The sequence below is a fragment of the Trachurus japonicus genome, chromosome 4, assembly GCF_045865225.1.
Source record: "Trachurus japonicus isolate A0001 chromosome 4, Traja_1.0".
Lineage (NCBI taxonomy): Eukaryota > Metazoa > Chordata > Actinopteri > Carangiformes > Carangidae > Trachurus > Trachurus japonicus.
Window position 1 is genome coordinate 21,877,267 of NC_140910.1, and position 25,127 is coordinate 21,902,393.

Genomic DNA, 25,127 nt, shown 5'->3' on the forward strand with positions numbered 1-25,127 from the left:
TTGTCATGGACGTGGAGTGTATTTGCCTCTGGTGTTTCAGTGGAAGCCCTGAAAAGTAGGGTTGAAACGATTAGCTGAGTAATTAACCAGTCAAATGCTGGAAAATGAATCAGCAATGAAGAGCTCCAAAGATTAGATTGTCAGCAAAATATCACCAGCTGTTCTCATTATCAATTATTTTCAGTTCATTTGTGTTTCTTTCCCAAGATTTTCTACATTTAGACCAAACGTCACTTCAGCTTTGAGTCAAAGACACAGGTGAGTTTTACAGAAATATGTTTTCAGATATTTTTACTAGATGATTAATAAACAAATTCATCAGAATAACTCACAGGTCACAGCATGTCCAACATTTTCTAATTTTCTCTGTGAAACAGTCATTCATAAAATCTTAATGAGATAAAATGAGAATATGTTGATAACAGCCTTGTAATTTTCATGTATTAGATTAAGTTGTATTATTATTTTTGGGTACTAGTTGCTGTAATTGCTTAATTGAAGAGAGGAAAAAAAACAACAACATTTAGTTGCAGAGAGGAAGTTATTGATAGCTTTGCTGGGACAAAACTGATCTCCCACTAGTATTCAGGTGATTTGGGGAAAAACGGAGATATATTTTGAGTATTGTCCGTAATAATAATAATCCTTTACACTTTAAAAATAATAAAATACAATTCAAAAACGGCAATAAGACAGTATAAAGCACACAAACCTATACCGGTATGTATTTATAAAAAAAAAAAAAAAAAAAAACGAGTCATAAGAAAGATGATTGAAAAAAAAAAAGGTGGGGTGCTCGGATCATTTCCGGGGTCAAAGGTTGTAATCTGGTATCGTTGGATTCGTTGAGCCATTTCCTCGTTGTTAGCGCATTAGCATCGGAGCTAACTACTACCTGTGACTCCTGTGATCTGCTCAGACCCGGACCGCCGGATTTTAAACACCGGACACACGGAGAGAAAGTCTTCCAAGGTCCTCGGCAGAAAGTGTAAGATTGACTTGTTTTGTTTTATAAACCTGTTTCGAGGTGTTTTCCCCCCCCACACCCCCTGTGTATTATTATTATTATTTGCTGCTGTGGGTACGTTAGCTAGCGTCAGTCGGGCGGCTAAACCCGGTAGCATCAAAAGGAAGTAACAGTGACACAGAGAGAGGAGAGGTGGGGTGGTGGTGGGGGTCCATTTAAAGTTGTTATTACAGTGTTGGTCAGGTTTGAGGGGGGGGCTAGGTGTTTTCTGTGTGGACTGAAGCTGACGGTGAGTCCGTCTGTCTATCTGTCTGCGGACCCCTGGGCTTCATCAGCTGATGTGTCAAAACAGAAACACCAGAGCAACTATCGGTACTTCTCTTATTATTAAACCGATTGAACAGATTTTTTTTTTGTTTTGTTAACACGCTTAATTAATGAACACACAGCCAGTCCAAACTGTCAGGACGGTGACAGAGACCTACTGTGTGTGTGTGCAGGGCTCCAGGCTGCACCTAAATGGAGACGTTTTGCCCCTAACATTTGAGGCAGTGCAAGTACATTTTTCACCTACTAATCAGCATAATATCACTGGTGAAATGTGAGACTCAAGAGGAGACTCAAAGACTCTGGTATCTGTCATTACAGGTGTCAGGCCAATGTGTGTGAGGATCATGAATGAAAAGGAAATGTGAATATTAAGGCTTTGCAAGTCGATTTACAGTGTGCACCCCTACATTTTCTGCTTGCACACCTACAATTTGTAGGTTAGGGGCCACTGTGCTCCTAGTAAAAAAAAGAAAAGAAGTTAGCCTGGATTTTTATTGGTTTTGGATCATTTGTGAAGATGGAAGATGGCACATTTGACTGCTGACACTTCATAGACTGAACAGGTTAAATGAGAGAACAGGTCAAGTAGAAAACAAAAAGTCAATTCTGTAGCTTGAAATATGACAATATTTGTTGTCAAAAAAACAATTAGTCGCAGCACATATAGGTACGTTTAAGTAATTTTCACTCAAAATACCAAAAAATGTCATTGTGTCAGTTTTTGCAATAAGAGCTCTTGGTTCTTTTATTTTAATAGTTTAAAGTTACTGATTTGTTATTGCATTTCTCACTATTTCAAGTATTTAAAAAAAAAGGCAAACAAGAAACACATCATTGGTTGCAGTTGGATACAAAGTCGTTAGTAATGAACTCAACCTGCCACAGCAATAAAATGCTGCATAGACATTTATTTGTGAATAATAATAATAAATCAAGTCATGGGGTCATTTCTGAAGTTACATTTTGAATATAGGACCTGTACTTGTATTGAAGTATTTCTACAGTGTAACTTTGTTAAAGTAAAGGAACTGAGCAATTCACTAAAAACTGTACAGATTCTTAAGCATCATAACGCATAGGCTACCAGTTTCTAAATTTACCCTCCAACCAGCAGAGTCTAGTTGTGAGCCAAGAGCCTGCAGGTTGTGCTGAAACAGAAACAGAAACAAAAACTGGACAAACTGCTATAGCCGTTTTCCCAGATAATGATTTACCCTGTACCGAGGCCAAGGAAGTCTATTCAAAGCGCTCTGTAGTTGTTCTTCCTCTTAAGACCAATCTCAGCCTTACATTAAGAAAAGCTGAATATATGACACAGGTCTGGCTTGCAGATATTTTCAGCTCTTTAATTAAAGGTGACCAGCAGCTACATGATGATATTTAATGTCTTTAGTGTATTTGAAATGCAAAGTTATTCAAAATGCTTTTCAAACAAAGCTGAAGCGCCTTTAAACATCGAGTCTTAAATCATGTAAATGGCGTAGGCTGATAAAGAAGGTTATAGTGCAGATACAATGGAGAAATACATGTAGGCTATATTATCCATGATACAAATTAAATGCAAATGGATGCTCTTTTTTTTTTTTAGAACATTTTCAGCTTCATCAATTTAAGGAGTAAGGGTTTTTCCAGGATATTTGTGGGCAGATCTTGTGATGTGAAGCTTCAATCACATGGTGATATATGGGACATTAATGACTGAGTTTTATTAAGAGACTCAGATCATGTCAGCCACCAGGTGTGATCGCACAAGTCATGATTTGTTCATCGGTGCTGCTGCGGCCTGAAGTGTTTTCTGGGAACGAACCTCAGCAGAATTTGCAGTTCATTCTGGCCCCACGGCAACAAAACAGCCTCCTATACGGCCGACAGCATACAGGCTCCAGTAAAATGTGGAGTAACGGTGCAACATTTGCCACAGTTGTGACACAGACGTTGGAAGTGTCGGAGTCATGCAGCTGAGTCACACACACACACACACACACACACACACACACCGTGAGAGTTGGTAGCAGAAACACACAGCTGGAAGAGTGTGGCGGCGCTCGGCTGAAGAACGGCAGCTCCTCGATGAAGCAGCAAAGACTCGTCTGCCCCGATCTGGGCCGTCACCTCAGTAACAGTTGCACTGTTGATATCATGCGAGCTTAGCGTTTAGGGGGGGGGAGAGCTGGATTTGTACTAACTCAGGTTTATTTAATCAGTTAGACCAGGAGCTGCCATGTAACGGTCTGTAATCTCTGTAACATCTTGATGCAAACCTCTCACACTGTCCAACTGTCATGTGGTTGCCTGGTTCTGTGCAGGGTGTCAGGTCTGGTCCAGGGTCGTTGAACGGTTAATGCACAGAGTAAAGAGGCTGAAAATCGAAGACCAAACAGAAGACGGCCAGCAAAGGTATGGAAACTTTTTCTTAGAAAAAAGGAGTGAAGTCCGCACACTGTATCAAGCTCCTCTAATGTTTATTGTTTCAAATTGTGGAACGATCAACGTTTCGATCACTGTGGATCTTCGTCAGGATCATCCTGACAATTTTAGAAGTTAATTTTGTTTGTTGGTCCTGCACCTGTAGCGCGTTTGGATGTGCGTGCTCTACTCCACTTTTATGGAAACTTTTTCTCACACATGTGTCTGAACCAAACTTTTTATTTTCATTCATTTTGATAAATGAAAGTAGAAGATCAACTCTTCGTGTTATGCCCATTGTATCTGTGTGTACACCCATTACACATTGTCACTGCTGTCTTTTTTTAACTTCTAGTGATGATGTAGTGATGTATCAGTGTCATGAGATTTCATTTGCTTTAAACAGAAGAAGGACAAAGGAAGAACCGATTAACTGTGATGAAACGTCATGCTTTTTTACGTCTCTCCAGAAGCGCTAACTGCTTAACCAAACAGTTGGCTTTGACGATTAGGATATCATCAATCAATAGTCAGTAATCAGCTACAATATCTCTGGAGTGTGGAGCAGCATGGGTGATTAGATCCAATGATTTTCACCAGAAAGTCCAATGAATTAAATCGTGTGTCTACGTATCAACAAAGGAAAAATACGAAGCAATCATGGCTGCAAAATATCCACAAAAATGTCTTTGAAACTGTTTTTATTAGAAAACGAATCCAGCGCATTTTGGTGTGAAACACTGAATGTAAACAAACGTGCATGTGTGAGAGCGTCAGTCGGAAACACGCCTGTCTGACGTGACGTGTCCGTCCACAGTGACAGAGACGCACTGGCAGGTATGACGGGGGTGGACGAGCTCTCGGACAGCACGGAGGTGGTGGAGATGGAGGACGTGAATCCCACCCAGTTCCAGGTGGAGAAGCACACGTGGGACGGCCTGCGGAAGATCATCCACAACAGCCGCAAGAACACCGGCATGGTCATCAACAAGGCGCCGCACGACTTCCAGTTCATCCAGAAGGACGAGGCCAGCCCGCACTCCCACCGCATCTACTACCTTGGTGAGTTGGGAGAAGTGAGGAGGGTTGTTGGACGCCGTTGACTTGTTGAACCTGCAGATTCAGATGGTTGTTCTCAGCCAGTTTGACAGGCGACATGTTTCTGTGAATGATCTGTGGTGAGTCGGAGCCGCCGGCCTCGAACTGCTTCAGGCTCATTTGAAAACTTAAGATCTGCTCTGACTCCGGTCTAGTTAGTGTGGCCTGACCTGCAGGCAGAAATGAAACTGAACATTTTGCTTTGTGGACGACGTATTTCTGCTTGTTGTGCAGAATTTTTGGAAAATTATTCCGGTGATATCTCCAGCAGTTAAATCTGGTGTTATTATGATATTATCTCTGGAGCTATGTCACGTTATTTTTAAAAAGTGCACAACCTGGAGCCTGTAAACTTTGTGCTCATGGCAACTCACCTGTTCACCGTAGTGAAGTGGTCAGGCTTGGAGAATATGAATGTAAATGAATTTTGTGGCTCGACTGTAGGAGGTGTTGTCTTTAAATAGATAATACGATGTAGCTTTTGGAAAATAAGTGATTGGATTTTTCTTTAAAAAAAAATAAAAGATGACTTCATATAGAGTAATAAAACACTAGTTCAGTTCAACACACTCTGCTGCAGCTTTACTTGGTCTGCTATAAGGACTTATGATGACTCTGGCTAATGACAGCAAACTTTCGATTTCATGAATCTTTTCTATGATTTGAAATGCTTTTAAACTGCAGGTTCACCATAATTACAATGTTAACACATTCAAAGTCAAAGTCAGCTTTATTGTCAATTCCACAATATGTACGGGACATAAGAGAATCGAAATTGTGTTTCTCTCAGACCCTCAGTGCAGACAGTAAATAGACAGACAGACAGTAAACATTTAAAAAACAATAAAACAATCTGCTAACCTAAAATACCAATCTAGCCTCTCTTTCACAGTTTTTCCTCCAAATGCTCTGCTCACTTGTTGTTGATCTGCTGATTATACGTTAGCTTGAGCAATAATGGGGAAATCCAGTAGAAACCACATTAATACTTTAAAAGGGTTAGACACTCGTGCAACATTTCAGTTACGGTCGGTATGCAGTTTTTGGGTCAGCATTAAAAAGGAAACTGTGCTGTGTTCAGCCATCGAACAGGAGCAGGAGGAAGCAAAACCAGTTTTCAGATCAGCACCGTTGCCAAACACACACCAGAATGCAAAGCAGCCAACAGACAGGTGGAGCTTGTGAGAGTTTACCTTACATGCAGCTCGGCATTGGTCGCATTTCCTCCTGCTATGTTTTTAACAGTCAGTTAGCATAACAAATTGTTAATTTTGGTAACCCTTTAATCTACAGGCCGCTAATTATATGATAATGTCAAGAAATAACAAGTAATTGCGTCATAATGTCTAGAAATAGCCTAGAAATAACAGCCAATTTCATAGTAAGAAATATCCAGAAATATAGCCAAGAAATAATGATTGATTGTGTAGAAATAGCCCAGAAATAATTGCAATTGCAAGAAGACTTGGTGGATAAAAATTCTGTCCTTTCCCAAAAAAAATTAAGCATGAAAAGCATGTGTAATCTTTTGCCTTCATGAAAAACACAACATTACTATGAAATTGGTCGTTATTTCTAGGCTATTTCTTGACATTATTACGCAATATTAAGCTATTTCCTGACATTGTAACGCAGCCTGTAAATTACAGGGTTACCGTTCTTGGTGTAAGATATTCCTGTGAACCACCACTGCTGCTCCCTGTTGCATCAAAGCTCATCTACAATGCGCGACATATAAAAACTTCACCTGCGTTGACAGAGTTTGGTTTTGTCTCCGTCTGTCCTGACAGGGATGCCTTACACCAGCAGGGACAACGCGTTACTCTACTCAGACATTCCAAAGAAAGTCCGCAAAGACGCCCTGCTGGTTTTGTCATGGAAACAGTTGCTGGATCGCTTTCAGGTGAGGAGAAACCTTCATATCATATCATATTTCGCACATTCTGTGACATAAACTGTAAACTGTTTTCTTGTCTGTGACAACATCTATTGCACGTCTGTCCATCCTGTGTGAGGGATCCCTCCTCTGTTGCTCACCCTGAGGTTTCTCCGATTTTTCCCTGTTAAAAGGGTTTCCATGGAGTTTTTCCTCAGTCGATGTGAGGGTCTAAGGACAGAGGATGTTGTTACAATGCCATGTAAAGCCCTTTGAGACAAACTGTTTGTAAAAACGGGCTATACAAATAAAATTGCCTTGCCTTGCCTTCAACCTCTTCCTCCACTCTGATCCTATTCACAGTAGATATTTAATTAAAGCAGATATCATCGGCACGGCCGTTTCGGCTAATGCTGCGTTCAAGGCAGGCTTTTGAAACCGTAAGTTACAGCTTCAAGTCACAACTACGACTTGGTAGCGTTCCAGGTAACCCGTAGCTCGTGTTTTTACCGTCCTGTTGTCTGTGAAAGTTCCCTATAACGGCCACTCGTAACTTCCGACCCGTGAACTCGTACCAGATCGAACTGGTATGACTTCACAGGAAGGAAAAACACAAAGTACGAGTTTCCTTGAACGCACCATGAGTTAGCAGCCCCCGCCCTTGTCAGGCATCAATTGGTCCTCGTGCTACGTCACCACATTCACGCGCATCCCTTGGCTGCACACACAGCCCTTCATGCCGTTCTCTCCCCTCATTGGATAACACTTGTATCCCACAAGGAAAATTTTCTCCTCGGGTTACAGCAGAGCAGAGTGACGGAGAGACTCGTGTTTAGGCTGAAATACTTCATGTAAGTGATTGCTGACGGAAAATAGGACTATTTAGGACTTATATTAACAAAAACATTCCACTGATATCTGCTTTAAGTGACCTGTTTCTCATAATAGCGTCTTTCTTCATACAGCTTTAAACTACTGTGATTATGTCTCATTATTAAAGATTATTGATGGTCATAGTTATCTAAGATGTTTTACTCATTGTTATTTGGCTTTTCTCTCTTCTAGTTTAGTATAGTAATGTTTTCTTACCATTTGTTTGTTTTCCATGCCCCCGAACAAACTGTCTTTGGCCGTGACCTCGCCTGGCCAGCATTGTCACGTTGTGTGTCCTCCTGTCACCCCTTGACCTCAGGCCAGCCCGCACCACGGCTGCTTCTCCCGGGAGGAGGAGCTGCTGCGAGAGAGGAAGCGTCTGGGGGTGTCGGGCATAACTTCCTATGACTACCACCGACCCAGTGGGCTCTTCCTGTTCCAGGCCAACAGCAGCCTGTACTACTGCCGTGACGGCGGGAACAACAGCTTCATTGTGAGTTAAAGGACGGTGGAGTAAGACGTCACAAGGGGATTATTACAGACCTGCTCATTATCAGTCCAGTATCGTTATCATTACCGCAGCCGTTCATTGTCCACCACAGAACTGCTAATTACTTTGATTATTGATTGACAAGTTAAATGCCATTTCTAATTTTCTAGGCCTAAATGTGACGTCTTGTTCTCTCTGGCACAATGGGCCAAAATCCAAAGATATTTATTTAGTTAAAGGTTGAATATAGAGAATGCTTATTAAAAGATATATTTTGTCTAAAATACTACATCCACAGGGTGTTTAGAGGGTAGTAAGTATTGCTTGTCCATAAAAAATTATATTTCGGACTCTGAATTAATTAATTTAAGAAATTTTGACGGGTTCGACAGTAATGACTGCTATGTTAGTGAACACTACGTTAAGGTATATTTTTTATATCTATAAAACATCTGGATTAGCCTAAAAAAAAACAGACTTTGTGTCTGAGTAGATTGATCGTCTGACTATTTTATGACTTCATGATTGATCATGAGGAGTTGAACTGCAGCAGCTGAGACCAAGTTGTTCACTGTGCCTACGTGCAGACCTCTCCCATGAATCCTGTGGAGATCAAGAGCCAGAGTTCAGGCACACGCATGGACCCCAAGATCTGCCATGGGGACCCCAACTTCATCGGCTTCATCAATAACAATGACATCTGGGTGACCAGCATTGAGACGGGCGAAGAGAGGAGGCTCACCTTCTGCCACAAAGGTCGGAACAAAAAACAAAACAAAAAACAGGCTCAGATTTACCTGAAGCTCTGAATTCACCTTTTTAAACAGATCTGTGTTTGTTATTCCAGGCAGTGATAACCCAAAAGAAGACCCCAAATCTGCCGGCGTGGCCACATTTGTCACACAAGAGGAGTTTGACCGCTTCACCGGATACTGGTGGTCACCAGCTGCTCGAGAAGGTGAGTTACACGTCACAGATGAAGCCTTGTTATCAACAAGAATCCTATTGTACCAAACACAACAAGTGTACCTGTGCAGTTTTCTCCAAAGATTTCAAAAATAACACCAATGTGCTTTACTGCTCCTCTCTCCGACTCAGAGTCAGACGGTGGTAAGACTTTACAGATTTTATACGAGGAGGTGGACGAGTCGGAGGTCGAGATCATCCACGTCCCGTCTCCAGCTCTGGAGGAGCGTAAAACAGACATCTACAGATACCCACGTGCAGGTAGGCAGCCACTGAAAACTGTTTCTGTGTGATGTACATACCGTTTTATAGATTTGTCTGCTGATTAATGTGGAAAAATATAGTTTTATATACTATAAACAATAATGCACCTAGTTTTTGGAGGTTGTTTCTTTTCTCTTGTTGTGTTTATGTCATTAATGTTTGACTATTCTTGTTCATCTTTTGTTATGTAATGCAGTTTTATTCATTTCCAGGCAGCAAGAATCCAGATATTACTCTCAAAATAGCTGAAATCAAGACAGATAGCTCTGGCAAAGTGAGTGCATCTACGAAACATCCTAATATGTAACGATACATACAGTGAAGCAAACGCTGGTAGTGTTTGTGCTGTAGTCAGCTTGGTGTGTTTTCTCTCTCAGATTGTCAGCACACAGGAGAAGGAGCTGCCTGTTCCCTTCACCAGCCTCTTCCCCTGCGCTGAATACATCACCAGAGCTGGATGGACAAAGGATGGCCGATAGTACGTTTCTTCTCTTGAGAAGTTGGAGGAAAAAAATGAAGCACCCGGGCATCAGGTTAACACTCGTCTCCACTTGTGTGTGTGTGTGTGTGTCAGTGCGTGGGCGGTCATGATGGAGCGGCGACAGCAGCGTCTCCAGTTGGTGCTGCTGCCTCCAGAGCTCTTCATCCCTGCGAATCAGGACGAGAGCAGCAGACGAGAGAGTCTGGAGGCCCTCGGAGACACGGTCCAGCCCTTCATCATCTACCAAGAGACCAGCGACATCTGGATCAATGTGAGGCTCAACACCACATCTGTCAACATTCAATCTTAAAAGTTTCACCTTTTAGCTTTCCCCACCTTTTTTTTCTACTAGTTTATTTTTTTCTTTCAGGGACCATGTACAAAATACATTAATCACACACAGTGAGGAGATGCTTTGTAGCGAATTTAGCTGAAAGCTACTTTCCATCCACAGTCCCTGGGCAGGTAGAAACAACAGGATAAAACACACCCACACACACAGTATAAGATGCAGAAAATATCAAGAATGATATACAGAGACGGGAAAGCATGATACGGCGTATTAAGATTAGTGCTGACAAGATTGGGAGCTTAAAATCCATTTCTTCACCTCACAGAAAAAAGGCAGAAATCTGCAGTTTTTCACGTCTGACTCAAAGTAGATCTTATCTTCCCAGTTCCCACACAAACAATGTATCAGTCGCTTGTTGCAGAAACGTCTCTGTTGCAGCTGCGTTCATGTTCAACACATAATAACATACTAACCGTTTGTTTGTCCCACAGGTCCATGACATCTTCCACCCTTTTACCCAAACTAGCGATGATGAGATCACCTTCATCACAGTCAACGAGTCCAAAACAGGCTTCTGCCACCTGTACAAGATCACCTCAGTGTTGCAGCGGGGCAGCTATCACTGGGCCAAAGGCTACACACCCTCTGAAGGTAACACTGTGTGACAGCTGACTTAGCAAAGCTAACTGGTCTTTACGCTTGATCCACTGACATCTTTGCTCCTCTGTTATCAGATGATTTCAAGTGTCCGGTTAAAGAGGAGGTCACGATAACCAGCGGGGAGTGGGAGGTGCTGGCAAATCATGGAGCAAAGGTAAATCATTTTACTGTGTCGCCGCTCTAGTGCAGTTTAGTACTTTGTAATATTTCAGTTGAAAGAGGCTGCACTGAACCATGTTTTTAGCATTGTGTGTAATTAAGGTTTTGTAATCATGGTTTGATATAGTCCTTTTAAAGGGATAGTTCATCATTTTGGCAAATTGGCCCATTGCCATAATCCCTATAGTTTTAGCAGTAGGTTCGTTACCTTTATTTGTCGGTGCAAGCTATTTTTAGAACGGTGGAGCAGAGCTGCGAGCTGCTCAGAGCTACGCTACTGAGGCTAATGGGATTTCTTGGTTTCCCTCATCGAACTCATCAAATACACAATCCAACATTTCCAAGACGCTCTCAAGTTGTGACCTGCACATTCACCACGCTAAAGCTGCGTTCACACCGGACCTTTCGTTTTTAGCGCTGGTGACGAGGTTACATATTAAGTCAATGCAAAGGAGCGATTGAGCGTTTAATCGCTCATGCGAAAAATTGCTGGGGCTCCGAGCGACAGCGGCCGAGCGACGGAGTGATTTTTCGCTCTGCTGCTCGAGATGAGAAATCCCAACTCTCTGGCCATCAGTCGCTCGTCGCTCAGCGCTGATTGGCTGCCGTAATCTCGGTGGTGCCGGTGTAAACAGAGCGACATGGCAGTGGGCATGACGCCATCAAAGTGAAAATGCGAGTCTGTGCCAAATTGACGAGCGAATGCAGCTGAGCGACGGAGCGATACGAGCGACAGCGACAAAAATAAAAGGTCCGGTGTGAACGCAGCTTAAGAGATAATAACGGAACGTTATGAGACGGAGTTGTTTTAGAGGTAAATTCATGCAAAACCGCTGATGCGCGTTCCTGTCGGGGGCAGTTTTTCAGCAAGCAGTCTCTGCATTTGCCTCGAAAACAACTCTGCAGCTCGCGGCTCTGCTCCGCTGTTCTAAAAATAGGTTGCACCGACAATTAAAGGTAACAACTACTACTCCTAAGACTATAGGGATTATGGCAATGGGCCAGTTTGCCAAAATGTTGAACTATCCCTTTAACATTTGATTCTACAACTAATAAAGAAAAAACAATGAATAAACACAAATTAAGTTCAGAGTGAAAGAGAACTTTTGATGTTCACAATTTGTCTTGTGCATAAACGACAACAACAACAAAATACCCCACACTAATTCTTCTACGTGCTCTGTGGTTTCTTGTTGTAGCGTTCATCCAGTCCTCAGATTTGGGTGGACGAGACGGCGAAGGTGATTTACTTCCAGGGAACCAAAGACTCTCCTCTGGAGCACCATCTTTACGTGGTGAGCTACGACTCGCCGGGGGAAATCGTCCGACTCACCAAAGCGGGATTCTCCCACAGCTGCTCAGTGAGCCAGGTAGAGAAACACACACTCGTTCTCACAGATTTTTCTGCTCCGTACATTTGCTCTGTTTTGTTTTAGCTCAAAGTTTTGTTGTCCAGGCAGGGTTGACACTGAAAGGATTTTACAGATACATCTCTAACAGTATATTGAGGCTGTATTGAAACCATTACATATCAGTCGGTGTCATTCACCACAGATATGATCATCAGACATCAGCTGGTTTACTGTCTGGAAAACCAAATACGCGGACATAATGTGGTTTCAGAGACTGCCTCATCATTAGTCTCTTTAAATATGTAGATATAAACTTTTTTTTAAATTTTCTTTCTCACAGACCTTTGACATGTTCATCAGCCATTACAGCAGCTTGACCGCCGCTCCCTGCGTCCACATCTTCAAGCTGGTCGGCTCAGACAGCGACCCGCTACGCAAAGAGCCGCAGTTCTGGGCGAGCATGATGGAGCCCGCTGGTACCCAACTGTTATTTTATTTTTTGTTTTTTACAACAGATAAAACATCGTCTTGACAACTATGAGTTTTTATTGAGAACATGTTCTTTCTTGTTTCCAGGTTTCCCATTCGACTACACTCCTCCAGAGATCTTCAGCTTCACAGGGAAGTCGGGCTTCGACCTGTACGGCATGTTGTACAAACCAAGCAACCTGGTCCCCGGCAGGAAGCATCCCACTGTCATCTTTGTGTACGGCGGTCCGCAGGTTTGATCTCTCCCACTTTTAAAACCAGATTCACGTTGTGTTGTTAGATTTAGAACAAAAAAAAGGAATTTTCCCTCTGCGTCTGCGTCTGTGAACGTGTTTGTCGTTTCTTCCAGGTGCAGTTAGTAAATAACTCCTATAAAGGAGTGAAGTACCTGCGGTTGAGCACTTTGGCTTCTCTGGGCTACGTTGTGCTGGTCATTGACGGGCGGGGGTCGTGTCAGCGAGGACTCAAGTTTGAAGGAGCTGTGAAGGACAAAATGGTATTTTATTACATCAAGCACCCATCTGTCTGTCAGAGGGAACTATGAGATAAATGGAAGTTTAAAACCTTATGCAAAATAATGACTAAAATGTTATACTTTAACAGAAGTCAATTTTTTTTGCTCCCTTTTATTCCAGGGCCAGGTGGAGATTGAAGACCAGGTGGAGGGGTTGCACTACGTAGCTGACAAGTACAAGTTTGTGGACCTGAGTCGCGTGGCCATCCACGGCTGGTCGTACGGCGGCTTCCTCTCACTCATGGGCCTCGTCCATAAACCCGACATCTTCAAGGTCAGGGCCGCGAGCATCTGCTGAATCTGTAGTTTGTGAACGAGCAGGAGACTCGGAGGTAGCAGGAGGAATCTGAAACGTGTTTACAGATCCTTTAGTAGACCTTTTACACAGCAACAGCTCTTTAACCGACCATTGACTATGTTTATGTCCATTACAGTCTTCAGATTTGTTGGTATAATTTACTACTAGTGGCTCAAATGGCTTCATATAATCCATATGAAAACACTTCAGGCTACATTTCTGAGGACTATAAACCTTTTTTTTTGTTTGTTCTCCAAGGTTTCCATTGCAGGAGCTCCGGTGACGTTATGGATGGCCTACGACACCGGCTACACAGAGCGATATTTGGACACACCTGAAAAAAACCAGAAGGGATACGAGGACTGCTCTGTCGCCCTGCACGTCAACAAACTCCCAAATGAGTGAGAGCTGTCATGTTGGAATACTGACTTTTGTGCTTTATCGTCATTGTGTGACATTCAACTGTGAGCAAAATGGAAAAGATGAAGAGTGGCAGTATTATACCCCACTCTCTATTATCCACCTCTTCTTTAGTTAAGACCTCTGGCTTCAAGACGGTTGACTAGACTAGCACATGATTGATCAGAAGGCGATGTGTAGAAGTGTATCATTTCGATTCAGAGTCTTTTCATGTCAGCTGTATTCACCTGTACATATTCACACGTGAACAGGAGCAGACTAACTAAGACCTGTATCTTCTCCACTGATCACAGGCCCAACAGACTGCTGATCCTGCACGGCTTTCTAGACGAGAACGTGCACTTTTTCCACACCAACTTCCTGGTGTCTCAGCTCATCCGGGCGGGGAAACCATACAACCTACAGGTAGGAGGATTTCCTCACACACACACTGATTTTAGTTGTTGTACACTCTGGTGTTGAACCAAAGTTTGGGTGGTATCGTTTTATCAAAGCAAGGATTAAAACAGTTTGAAGAGACCAAAACATTTCAGGTTCCACTTACGTTGTATAAACAATATATTCCAGATATGGATTAGATGAGCATGAAAAAACAGTGGCGGAAAGGAAGGTGCAAAGAGCAAAACTTTTTGAATGTTTCAATCTAAGTTTGTCTTTGGTAAAGTTTGGATATGATACCGCAGTTTTTGCCTGTAGGGGAATAAAAACACATGATGATCACCCATCAATAACATCATGTGTTGACCTTTCTGAGGAAAAAACAAAACAGATTTGACTTGTGTGCAAGATTAATCCCACAGTGACTGACGGTTTTCTTCCTGTGTTTCCAGGTTTATCCAAATGAGCGACACAGTATCCGATGTCCAGAGTCCGGAGAACATTACGAGATTACGCTGCTGCACTTCCTCCAGCAGAACCTCTAATAAGCCTTTCAACACACTGACCTTTCCTTCCTCGCCTCCTAACCTTCCTCTCCTCATCATCTCCTCCTTCACATCCCTCCATTTCGTTCCACCTGCATCAACCTCTCTTTCACTTGATTTTATTATATGCTGAATGCAGGCTATGCCAAACCTCGTCACACCTCAAAGAGTCGTTCGTGAATCTTACAGGTGCTGTAGCTTTTTACCATCAACAAATCATCACGAGAATGATATTCACATGTTAGTATAAATATCATAAATAAGCATCTTGTAGTCTTGAATTTTTACAGTTGAAGGGAAAACAAGCAGAGGGCGCCGTTCGTCCAGAACAAACAGGACTGAAGCTTTAAGAGATGCCTAGTGATGGCGGATGGTGGAATAAGAAAAAAACAAAAAAACACCAAATCAAAAATGTGAAAGTGATGAGTTCTGATGTTTAAAAAAAAAAAAAAAGGCTTCTTAATGCACCTTTTATCATAGCAGAATTTTTCAGCAATGCAAACATGGGGAAGTGGACCTGCTGCCTCCGGCCTCTGGAAGCAGTTATCGAGTGATTTAGCACTAAACTCTCTTCTGTGCCATTCCCAGCTCTTTTATTGTTTTCCACGAATAAACACTGGAGTGCAGTTAGCAAACGTAAACGTCTTACACTTCACACATATGAGCTCTTAACTTAGCCCCGCCCCCCTCTCCTTCGTGTTGCTTTGACTCCATATTGTTGTGTGTTGTTATGGACTCTATATGTGTTACACTTTGGCAGATCTTCAAGGAAAAAAAAAAAAATACTCGTCACGTTTTATTGTGTATTATTCAAAAAAAAATATTTTTATGGATTATTATGCATCCATAACTGGTGGAAATATGTCGTGACCTCTTGCTGTTTCACACAATCGCTTGCTTTCATTTTGCGGGAGCTTCTTTTTCTTCTGCTGCTGAGGACTTTTGCACATATGACATATTTGCCTTGGTGCCAACAAAGTCATCGACCGGTGAGATGACGTTTGACACAGCTGTTGGCAGCCTGAGGTGCCTTGCAAGAGCTTAAGAGCGCCTGCTCGTATAGTTTATATCAGGGAATCTGTCTGAGGACCTATGACAATAAAATGCCTTGTTATATGTGTGTCTGATGACCGTCTGTGAGATGAGCTACCATCACCTGTACTATCAGATACTGAAGAAATAAACAGAAGTGAACAATCTTTTTCAAAGTCTTGTCGCCAAATGAAATGTATCATCTTCTAGAAACTGTGTAAGTGGTAACTTTGTGAGATATAAAGTAGAAAACTTATTGGCTTGGAAGAATGATTTAAGCCTTTGTTATGTGTTTGAGTTTCAAAGCAGGGGAATAAAATACATTTTGATTTGAGAAATATTAGAAGTATATAATAGAAGTAAATCAGTTGGTGCAACATAGATAAAACTAAAGTGTAATCAGTTTAACTTAAACCTTAAACCCCCTGTTCAGACTAGCAGCTCTTTCTTTCTTCAGGATGAAGCAGCAGTAATCATTTTGTTAATTAGAAATATAGGAAATTTACCCTGCTCTTGTATTTTATAATCCAACTTGACAATAGAAGTGAAACGCGCATCATGCAACTTTAACAACCATCAAACTAAGTTTAACCAGGTGAAAATAGAAAGAGTTGTGTTTTTTTTCATCGTTTCTCCAGCAGGGGGCAGTAGTGCTAAAGAAATTGGAAATAAATTAAACTCATGAGATACAACAAAGAGGAAAATTAATGTTGGAAACCGAGAACTTTTAGTTTAACTTGTCTTGATACTGAATGTAAACCACATGAACAACCAAAATCTTCTCAGTTCAAACACAACAAACACTGATGTTTAACTTCTGTGTTACTCAGCGGTTTCTTCCACACTAATGATGTTGTTGTTGTTGTTGCATCATTTGTTTGGAGACATTTAAGTGCAGCACATTGTGCCATTGGACTTTAAGGCTTCTTCTGTTTTTTACAGGCCTGTAATTTCTTAATTATGTCTTAAAAGTTTCCTGAATGTTTTATTACTAAAAACGAGAAGGCCGAGACAAAGTACTGACTCTGTTAGTTCAGTTTAGTTTATTATTTTAGCTTTAAATACTTCACACAAATGAAATATAAAATGTTTAACATGTAAATGTCGACAATAATAAACTGTACACTATTTAAGTACAAATGGTTAAAACACAGCATTTATTACAAAATAAGACATAGCACCCTTACAAAGGGAAAAGTTTTACAACTGTCAATATGACAGACAATAGTTCTCATATAGCACAGCATAGAAATTATATCAAAGCATCAGTAGGAGTTTGTTGATGTTGTTCAACACTTGTTTTCTTTGGTCTCTTTCTCTTTGTTGATCTGTTTTTGATACAGACTGAGCAGCTCATTGTTTTATTGTGGCGGGTGCGATCTTCAGAAGAGTGGCCTTCAGAGAGTTGTTGGGTCCCTTTGAGGACGACCAGAACATGACTTGTCTTCTGGTCTGGTGTCTCCTGAGCAGGCTCGGCCTTCTGGGATATCTGCCGTTGAGGTTTGACTCGCCACAGCTGCTGAACCACCAACCACCTGAAACACAAGAGCGTCTTTGTTAAAGCTGCTGCTGCTGATACTAACGTTTTCTTTTCATGTGCTCAGTTCAGTCGACTCTTTGGAGAAGGTTTTTGTACCTGAGAGCTGCTCGGCACAGTTGACCTCTGCGCTGAGGTCGCTGTCTCTGTCGGCCGTGGAGAAGGGAAGACCCGAAGCTCCGGTGGTCGTCATGATCGTTTCCTCCTCGGGCCCAGACTCCTGCTGCTCCTGCTGCTCCAGGTGGAGAGCAAACTTCTTCTCTTCTCCGTCAAGTTGGAACTGATAACGAGCCGCGTGCTGCTCTCCGGCCTGATCGGAGACCTCCACCTGCAGGACGTACTGGCCCTGTCTGGAGAGGGAGTGGATGTTGTCCAAGCCCAGCCAGAAGTCGCCTGAGGAAGAGGAAGAAAGGTAAAGATTAGTCTCTTCCTGACTTCCTGAGATGAGATGCTTTTATTTTATTATTTTCTAACATTTCAAGAGAACTACACTCACCATTCAAGTGGCCAAAGCCTCTCTTGTAGCTCTCCCACAGCTGATTGAAGCTCTGAGATCCATCTTGACGTTTCTGGATGACGGTCCATCCACCTTCTGCAGAGAGATATGAAGAAAGATTGAGTCAAACAATATTTCCACACACAAAATACAGTAAAACTTATGAAGCAGCATCTGGAAACATACAAATATCAGACCTAAAAATGAAAAATAAGGCTGTGTGCTCTGATTATGTGCTGTTACTAATATGTGAGTTTTGGATATATATGAAAGGTAGCCTTGCTCAGCATTTAAACCAGACGACTTCTGGCGTCTTATCTGTTGACTCACCTGAGGTCATTTCACAGAGGACGTTGAAGGGGCGGGAGTTCTCCGGCTGGATGGTGTAAACGCCGCTGGCTCGCTGCCCACGCACATACAGGTCATGACAGTCTCTGGCTGAACCTGTGAAACCAGACCACAGACAAAGAAAGATCAGAATACATGTGCAGTATTCATTAAATCAGATCATTGAGGGTTTTGCAGCTGCACGGTCTCAGTGGTTTTTTTTTGTATGTAACCTATAATTTTCAGCCTGGAAGGAAGCTGTCAGATGTTTTGTCACACTTGTTATTTGTCTCACATTTCACAGCTTCGTAAAGGTGTGGTGTTAAGTAGGCTACAGTGTCCTACACACGTACAGTACAGTACAGTACAGTGGGTGTGTTTGTGAAGCTGCTGTCCTCGTTTCCCTGATCTTTGGACCGTGCGAGCTGCTCAGCCACCGAGTCAAGTTTTTAAAAACCAAGTGCAAAGGTCAATTTTTTTCTCCCTCTCTTCTCTATTATGTCATTGCCGATTCTGAAAGTCTTTTTAATTCCTGGCTGACGCACTCTGAATGTCATTTTATCAGGTTTTTCACTTCCGTTTTATCTAATGGCCTTTAGACCTTTTGTGTCTATAGGTCACAGTTGTGTTAACTGTGATTCAAGGTGTGCATGCAGCTGGTTGTTTGTGGAGCTCTGATAGACTGATAGAGGAATCCCCCGAGGAAACGAGGGCAAAGGTAACTCGCTCCTGAGTGATGGTTTAAGACCTGCTGCGAGTCGGAGATGAGTCTTAACCCATCAGGAAATATTTTCAGGGTGGCTTGAAATTTCAAACCTCTCACAGCGGCTTCTATTGAAACGTCTGTTCAACACTCGACATGCCTCCCTCAGTTGTAAACTCCTATAAAAACCCCCGGAGAAGTGTGTTTTCTTACCTGATGTGTCTCTGCCGTGCTCCACCTCTCCGCTCAGCGCCCTCTCTTCGTCTCTCCGTCTGTGTGATTTCACTCTTTTGTGTGCAACCTGAAAGAATCACAGAGCAGAGTTGAAACATTTTAAACACGGAACATTTTCTGTCTCTAATTAGAAAATTACAAAACACTAATATTATTGAAGTTATCCTTGTGGTTTGATGTATCATCCTAAATGTTCATCCCTCTCTTTCATCACCCCAGTACTTCAGTGTTAATGTGACAAAGTGATAAATATTTTTACATGAATGTCCACTGACCTTGCTCTGCAGTGCTTGCAGGTGCACACTCTGCTTCTCCAGTTTGCTTTGTTGCTGCTTGATTTTCTCCACCAGCTGATCGATCTGCCTGTTCTGAGCTGCCACCATCCTCTGGAAGGAGAGAAACAAAACAAAACATCAGCTTCACAGCATCCTTGTTTTTTTTCTACATTCTGCTTGTTTTGGTTTATATTCATCAATACATTGAAGCTGTATTTTCCTCTCACCTGGATTAAAGGGACTCCTGAGTCGTCGCTGTTGTTGCTGTCCAGTTTGGACCCTGTCAGCACCTCATCCACCTTCTCCTCCAGTCTGTCCATCCTGGAGTTCATGTCCTCGTTCTGCCTCTTCACCTCCTCCACCTTCGCCCTCACCTCTTCAGCCAGCTCCGCGGCCATCTTCTCCCTCTCTCTCTCCTCCTCCACCGCCATCACCTCGCCGCCTCTGGCCTCGAGAGCTTCGTTCTGCTCCTGCTGCTTCTTCTCCAGTTCGGCCATCGTGCTGTTGAAGGCTTTGAGTTTGGCGTTGATGTCTCTCATCTGGGCTTTGCTCTTGTCCACGTGCTCCTTCAGACCCTGGCCCAGCTGCAGGAGGCCGTGAGCCACCACGTTCACGTCGTCCCAGGAGGCGTGTTTGTCCTGGCCTGGCAGAGCTCTGGGGAAGCCCGACGCTACATGCGCCAAAATGGTCAAGAGGAGGACGAGAAGCTGTGGCGTCTTCATCTTGGTGTCCGCTGAGAATCTGTGTCTGTCTGTTGCGATATGAAAGCTGCTCTGTCTGTTGTGTGCTGCCTGAAAGGCATTGTGAGGTTTTTATAGCGCAGTGCTGCAGCGGAGGGCTCCTCTGATTGGCTGCTAGGGCTTGGAGCTTGGATTGGGGGGCGTGGAAAGTTTTTCATAGTGGTGAAACATCCGAGAACTTGGACCATGATGCAATGAAAGGTCTGAATTCCTGGTTAGAAACTCATTGATAAAGAGACGTGACATGGACTCAGTGTTATTATCAAATCTCAAACTGAGCTTTTCTACTCTGATTTTAAGTCTTTGATACATTTTCTAGGTGTTTTCTTTATTTTTTCAGTTATTAAAATACTACAACTTTTGTTATCTGTGGCTTATATTTACACAGTTTATCAGTTTATTTGTCTTAAAACGTGAGAAATGTGTAAAAAGAAAAATGTCCATGGCAGTATTCAAGACCACATGGTGATGTCCTAATCCAACATTGTTTTTATTTAGTTTTAATGAAAGAGCAAAACAAATGTTGGATTCTTACATCTGAGAAGCTGGAACTGTTTTATTTTTGACTTTTTAATTTTATTTTTGAATGACTTAATTGATCCCCAAAATACTTACAGATCGTTATTCCTGTGATTATACTGTATAGATCTACTGAATACATGAACAACAAGTATGTACATCATGTGCACAAGTTTCATCCCTAAAAAGCTTTTAAAAGCAAACCTTAGATAGTGTTTCCTATTTTTCTAGTTTATCCTGGCATAGTTGAACAGAATTAACCTTATACTTAAAGATTCAAATTTTTGTAAAATGTATTCTGTGACATTTCAGTCTGATATTGTTTGTCTCAATGAGTGGAGTTGGGTGTCTTCAGTCTGAAAGAGGAATGCTGCAGTCTGCTCAGAGACGGAGTCACTGTGAGAAGTAGGGGAAAGTTCAACCCTCAGGCCTTTTTACACACTCATTCCTGACAACAAAATCCAACAATCACACATGCACACACACACACACACACACACACACACACACCCAGACACGGGGCACGTGGTGTACTGATGAGGTGCAGATGACAGACACTGAGGCACACACTTACATGTTGGCAGCCCGTGACTTCTGTCCAAAAAGCTCTCTATAACCAATGTTTCCTTATTTCAAGAGCAAATAGAGGAAATAGCACAAGTAAGATAAAAAAAACCTTACGTCAGAATCCTTTGAAATGATAACTTAATAATTCACTTGTGTCAGTCAATACAACAATAACTATTGCCAAAGCTGCATTTTAGCCTCTAAATCTTAACTTTTCAACTTGAGAGAGAACTGATTTTGAACAAAGTAACCAATTTCATAACATGACTTTTGGCTTTTGGGGTCATTTTAATGTTACTAAACAGCATTTTAAAGGTCCTATGTGTAAGTGTTTTTTATTGCAACATTAACAGCCATTTACTCGCCGGTCTAGAGAAAATTATTTTTCCATGTTGCTCCTATCACTTCCTTTCTGCTACTTAAGTTTGCATGCCATATAACTAGCTTACGGCATCTCATCCTGATATACTACTTTGTTAGTGACTCACGGTTGTATAATATGAGAGGATGATGAATAGTGCTACCAAGTCCTACCTTATGTCATCACACAGCCATCAGCGAACCGCCACTCACTCTACGCAGGAAACCATGTTCAGTTCCACAGAAAACCTCCAGATCTTCAAAGACCAAATGACCAATGAATTACTCAAGTCAATAGTTGGGAGCAGATTGATAAACGCTGAAATGACAAAAGAAAGAATTTCCAAGTTATAATTCGACCTGAAATCAGGATTTCTGGTCCGAAAAGTTGGACACTGGTCACAAAAATCCAAGATGGCGTAATAGCCAATGGTAGGCTATCACTATACAAAGAGGAGTGCAACAGCAAAAACATATTTCTGACTTGATAGTAAACACGGTCGACTCAGGTGAGACGTCATTCTTTGCTCCAACATGCGACCAAAAGTTATATGAAGCACAACACGATACATGTCAGTGTTTTGAGCTAAATGCTAAGATTATGCTAACGGTAAAACTTACCTACTAAATAGCACTAACGTTGCCAGTATTTCATTATGGGCCCTCAGAGGGGAATATTTAAAACTTTTTTAAGCAAAAACGTACTGTATGACCTAATTGTCTTGTTTTTATCATAGCCTAATAGTCCTTGACAATCATTTTACAAACTGAAACTGAAAGAAAAATCCTCTCAAGTCAATATTCTCTCTCTCAGAGGGCAGGAGCATGTGACTTCACATTTTAAAATGGTTGATCCAGCTGTTTCATCCAGAAACATGAAGTGAAATCACCCAGACAAAGAGGGACTTTATTTGAACAGGGTTTGACACAGGACAAAGTACAGTAAGATAAAAATCACAATACAAACATTGACATATTGCTGAAATATGAACCAGGATACCTGATTGTCAGTGAAGTGTGTTTGTGTTCCTAATATAGCAGCAGGGCCTTTGGGCTAAATGTTGCAATTTATTTATTTTTGATTTGATCATTTTTGCTCTGCCTGAAATGTAACACTGCAACTACAAAGGGGTTGTTTTGTTTTTGCATCACGAGACTGTCTACAGGGAACATGGGTAGTTCCTCACAGCTGGTGAGTCAGTGCACGTAGTCAGTCAGTGCTGCAGGCTGCTGCTGCTGCTGCTGCTGCTGCTCTGCACGTACCCTTGAAGTTCCTGCTTTTGGCTGACGTGAGCCAGAGCATCGTGTCTGCAGCTCCATCCAAAGTCTGCTGGACGAGGCAAGACAAGTAAAGGCTTTTCCTCGTCTGCTCAGCTCTGTCTGTCAGAACACAATGTTCAACTTGCAAATGAGACCTAGTGCGTCCAGGGCGGTCCAACAACATCGCACAACCGCAGAACGAGGTCAGTTACAAGTCGGACGTCACACAACTGGGAGGTGCCCGTGCTGGACTAGACAAATGTTTGTATGAAAGGTTACAGAAACACTGATTTGAATTTGTGTTGGAAGTCATCCCAAAATCTTGCAACTGAACCTTCACTTGGGACTTTCTAGTCTTACATATTGAGACTGAGCACTTTTGACCCTTGTATCATCAGTCTGAGAATCACTGTTTCTTCCCCTGAGTTTTGACATAACAAACTGGATGGCCACGACTGGGTTCACTTCAACGCCAGACCAAAAAATTAATGATCTTAAAAAACTGAAAAAGGATTACCAAGACAGCAAAAAAAGCAACAATTTCCTGCTGTTGTGTTTACTTCTGCCTGAGTAAAGCAGAGTAACGTACGGCCACTTTGGTTCGACTTAAACTGGTGTGAACGCTGCTGGTTCACCAGAAAGCACCAAGGTTTCTGAGATGCCAGAACGGAGCCAGAACCAAACCGTGTCTGGTTCGGTCCCTCCGTTACACTCACCCCCGCTGAACTCACTCCACCCAGGGCATCGGGGTCCCGGCACCACTGTAGCTGATGTTGATGTTGATGAATCTGGTCTTCTGCGTTGTGTTTTGGTACGGACTACCCCAGGTGGGGTTCAAACCGTTGTGCCAGGAGGTCAGTGACCGCTTGGCAGGCAGGTTTGCACGCCCTTTATAGGTGAGTGAGTGCACCCGGACCCTCCGTTACACAGGAAAGAACCAACTATTTTTTGGTTCCCTTGAGAACGGACTTCTCAGGTAACAAACTTGTAATGGGTTTCGGGAACCAAAACCAACACGGGGCCGTGCCGATGTGAAAGCCCAGTCAGTGTATTTTCTCTCCATGTTCCTGTCTTGGTTTTAGATTATTGTGCGTGGTCCCTAATATTGGATTATTTAAAGCAGAAGTAAGCGGAATGTTTGTGTTAATATAAGTCTTAAATGGTTATATCTTCCGACAGCAATCACTTAGATAGAGTGTTTGGTCTGAAACACGGGTCTGTCAGTCACTCTGCTCTGCTGTAAGCCGAGGAGAAAACTTTCCTTGTATACTACAACCTTTATCCAATGAGGAGAGAGAACGGCATAAAGGGGCCGTCCTCTCTGTGTGTGCAGCCAAGGGGGCAGTTGTCGGTCTGAGAAGTGAAGCTCACTTCTGCGTTCAAAAAACTGCAATCCCCTCGGCTGTCGCTGGGGGCTGGCTCCAGAAGGGAGCATTCTCCATAGACCCTCATGTTAAAATAGCCGATTTTACAGCTTAAAAAAACATATTTACAGCCTGGTACATTTTATTTTTTTGGTCTCAACTGATAGTTTCTACCCCGGCTGAGGGGGGTGAATTTTATTTTAAACTCTACCGTTTTACTATTATTAGGTTTAAAATTCTGGTCAATTAGGGCGCGGAAACGTTGAGTGACAGGTCTGGAGACCGCTGCTTCGAGGCCAGTGGGCGGGCTCTCGGCCGGCCAACCGCCGCACCGCTCCAAATATGCCAAGTAAAATCCAACATGGCGCAGTAACGGCACAAAACAGACTCCCCCAAACCAATGGGTGACGTCACGGGTGCTACGTCCATTCTTTTTACAGTCTATGGTGCAGCCAAGGGATACGCGTGAATGTGGTGACGTAGGGACGAGGACCAATAGATCCATGACGAGGGCGGGGACTGCTAACTCCATCGGCTGTCAAGAAGTTAGCCAGTTAGCTTTAATGTATTTATACATAGACATGTTGTTTTGTAACATGCAGTCTAATTTTGACTAATTTGGTTCCTTAAGTGATTCTCATTTTTATCGTGTTTAGCAGCGAAAGACATCCACAGATATTTCCCTGCCTTGGTAGAGACCAAAAACAGAGCTAAAAGGAGAAGGATATTATTATAATCCTTCACTATCTAACTCCAGTATTGGAGTTATATTTATCAGGTGTTCAGACACATGACTTTAAATAAACACTCATTTTCTAACTTCAGTGAATAATGCCGTTTCATGATGCTTGATCC

The 25,127-nt window shown here is 42.4% G+C and overlaps 2 protein-coding genes across 2 annotated transcripts; one reads left to right on the forward strand and one right to left on the reverse strand.

Moving 5' to 3' along the window:
• The first annotated feature begins 834 nt into the window (after positions 1 to 834).
• LOC146988918 (dipeptidyl peptidase 9-like) lies at positions 835 to 16,066 on the forward strand. The gene is made up of 21 exons (XM_085774731.1): positions 835 to 988; positions 3,604 to 3,694; positions 4,521 to 4,765; positions 6,592 to 6,704; positions 7,870 to 8,043; positions 8,628 to 8,796; positions 8,888 to 8,998; positions 9,139 to 9,267; positions 9,483 to 9,544; positions 9,648 to 9,748; positions 9,845 to 10,022; positions 10,535 to 10,694; positions 10,778 to 10,857; positions 12,062 to 12,232; positions 12,555 to 12,690; positions 12,791 to 12,936; positions 13,053 to 13,199; positions 13,339 to 13,491; positions 13,774 to 13,916; positions 14,229 to 14,340; positions 14,766 to 16,066. The coding sequence occupies exons 2-21, from the start codon at positions 3,639 to 3,641 to the stop codon at positions 14,856 to 14,858; spliced, it is 2,679 nt and encodes an 892-aa protein (XP_085630857.1). The 5' UTR covers positions 835 to 988; positions 3,604 to 3,638; the 3' UTR covers positions 14,859 to 16,066.
• An 844-nt stretch (positions 16,067 to 16,910) lies between these two features.
• Positions 16,911 to 20,251, reverse strand: LOC146988919 (angiopoietin-related protein 4-like). Its single transcript, XM_085774732.1, has 7 exons — positions 19,690 to 20,251; positions 19,463 to 19,573; positions 19,167 to 19,254; positions 18,254 to 18,367; positions 17,924 to 18,019; positions 17,527 to 17,820; positions 16,911 to 17,425 (listed from the first exon to the last, which is right to left on the reverse strand). The coding sequence occupies exons 1-7, from the start codon at positions 20,182 to 20,184 to the stop codon at positions 17,244 to 17,246; spliced, it is 1,380 nt and encodes a 459-aa protein (XP_085630858.1). The 5' UTR covers positions 20,185 to 20,251; the 3' UTR covers positions 16,911 to 17,243.
• Between the last annotated feature and the right edge of the window lie 4,876 nt (positions 20,252 to 25,127).

Bases quoted from the DNA above. Each gene is read 5' to 3' on its own strand.
- LOC146988918 (XM_085774731.1), top strand. From the start codon at position 3,639: ATGCACAGAGTAAAGAGGCTGAAAATCGAAGACCAAACAGAAGACGGC. The intron at 8,797-8,887 runs GTCGGAACAAAA...TTGTTATTCCAG, and splicing joins GCTCACCTTCTGCCACAAAG to GCAGTGATAACCCAAAAGAA. The intron at 9,268-9,482 runs GTAGGCAGCCAC...ATTCATTTCCAG, and splicing joins CTACAGATACCCACGTGCAG to GCAGCAAGAATCCAGATATT.
- LOC146988919 (XM_085774732.1), bottom strand. From the start codon at position 20,184: ATGAAGACGCCACAGCTTCTCGTCCTCCTCTTGACCATTTTGGCGCAT. The intron at 19,255-19,462 runs GTCAGTGGACAT...TGATTCTTTCAG, and splicing joins TGCAAGCACTGCAGAGCAAG to GTTGCACACAAAAGAGTGAA. The intron at 17,426-17,526 runs GTACAAAAACCT...CTTGTGTTTCAG, and splicing joins CTGTGCCGAGCAGCTCTCAG to GTGGTTGGTGGTTCAGCAGC.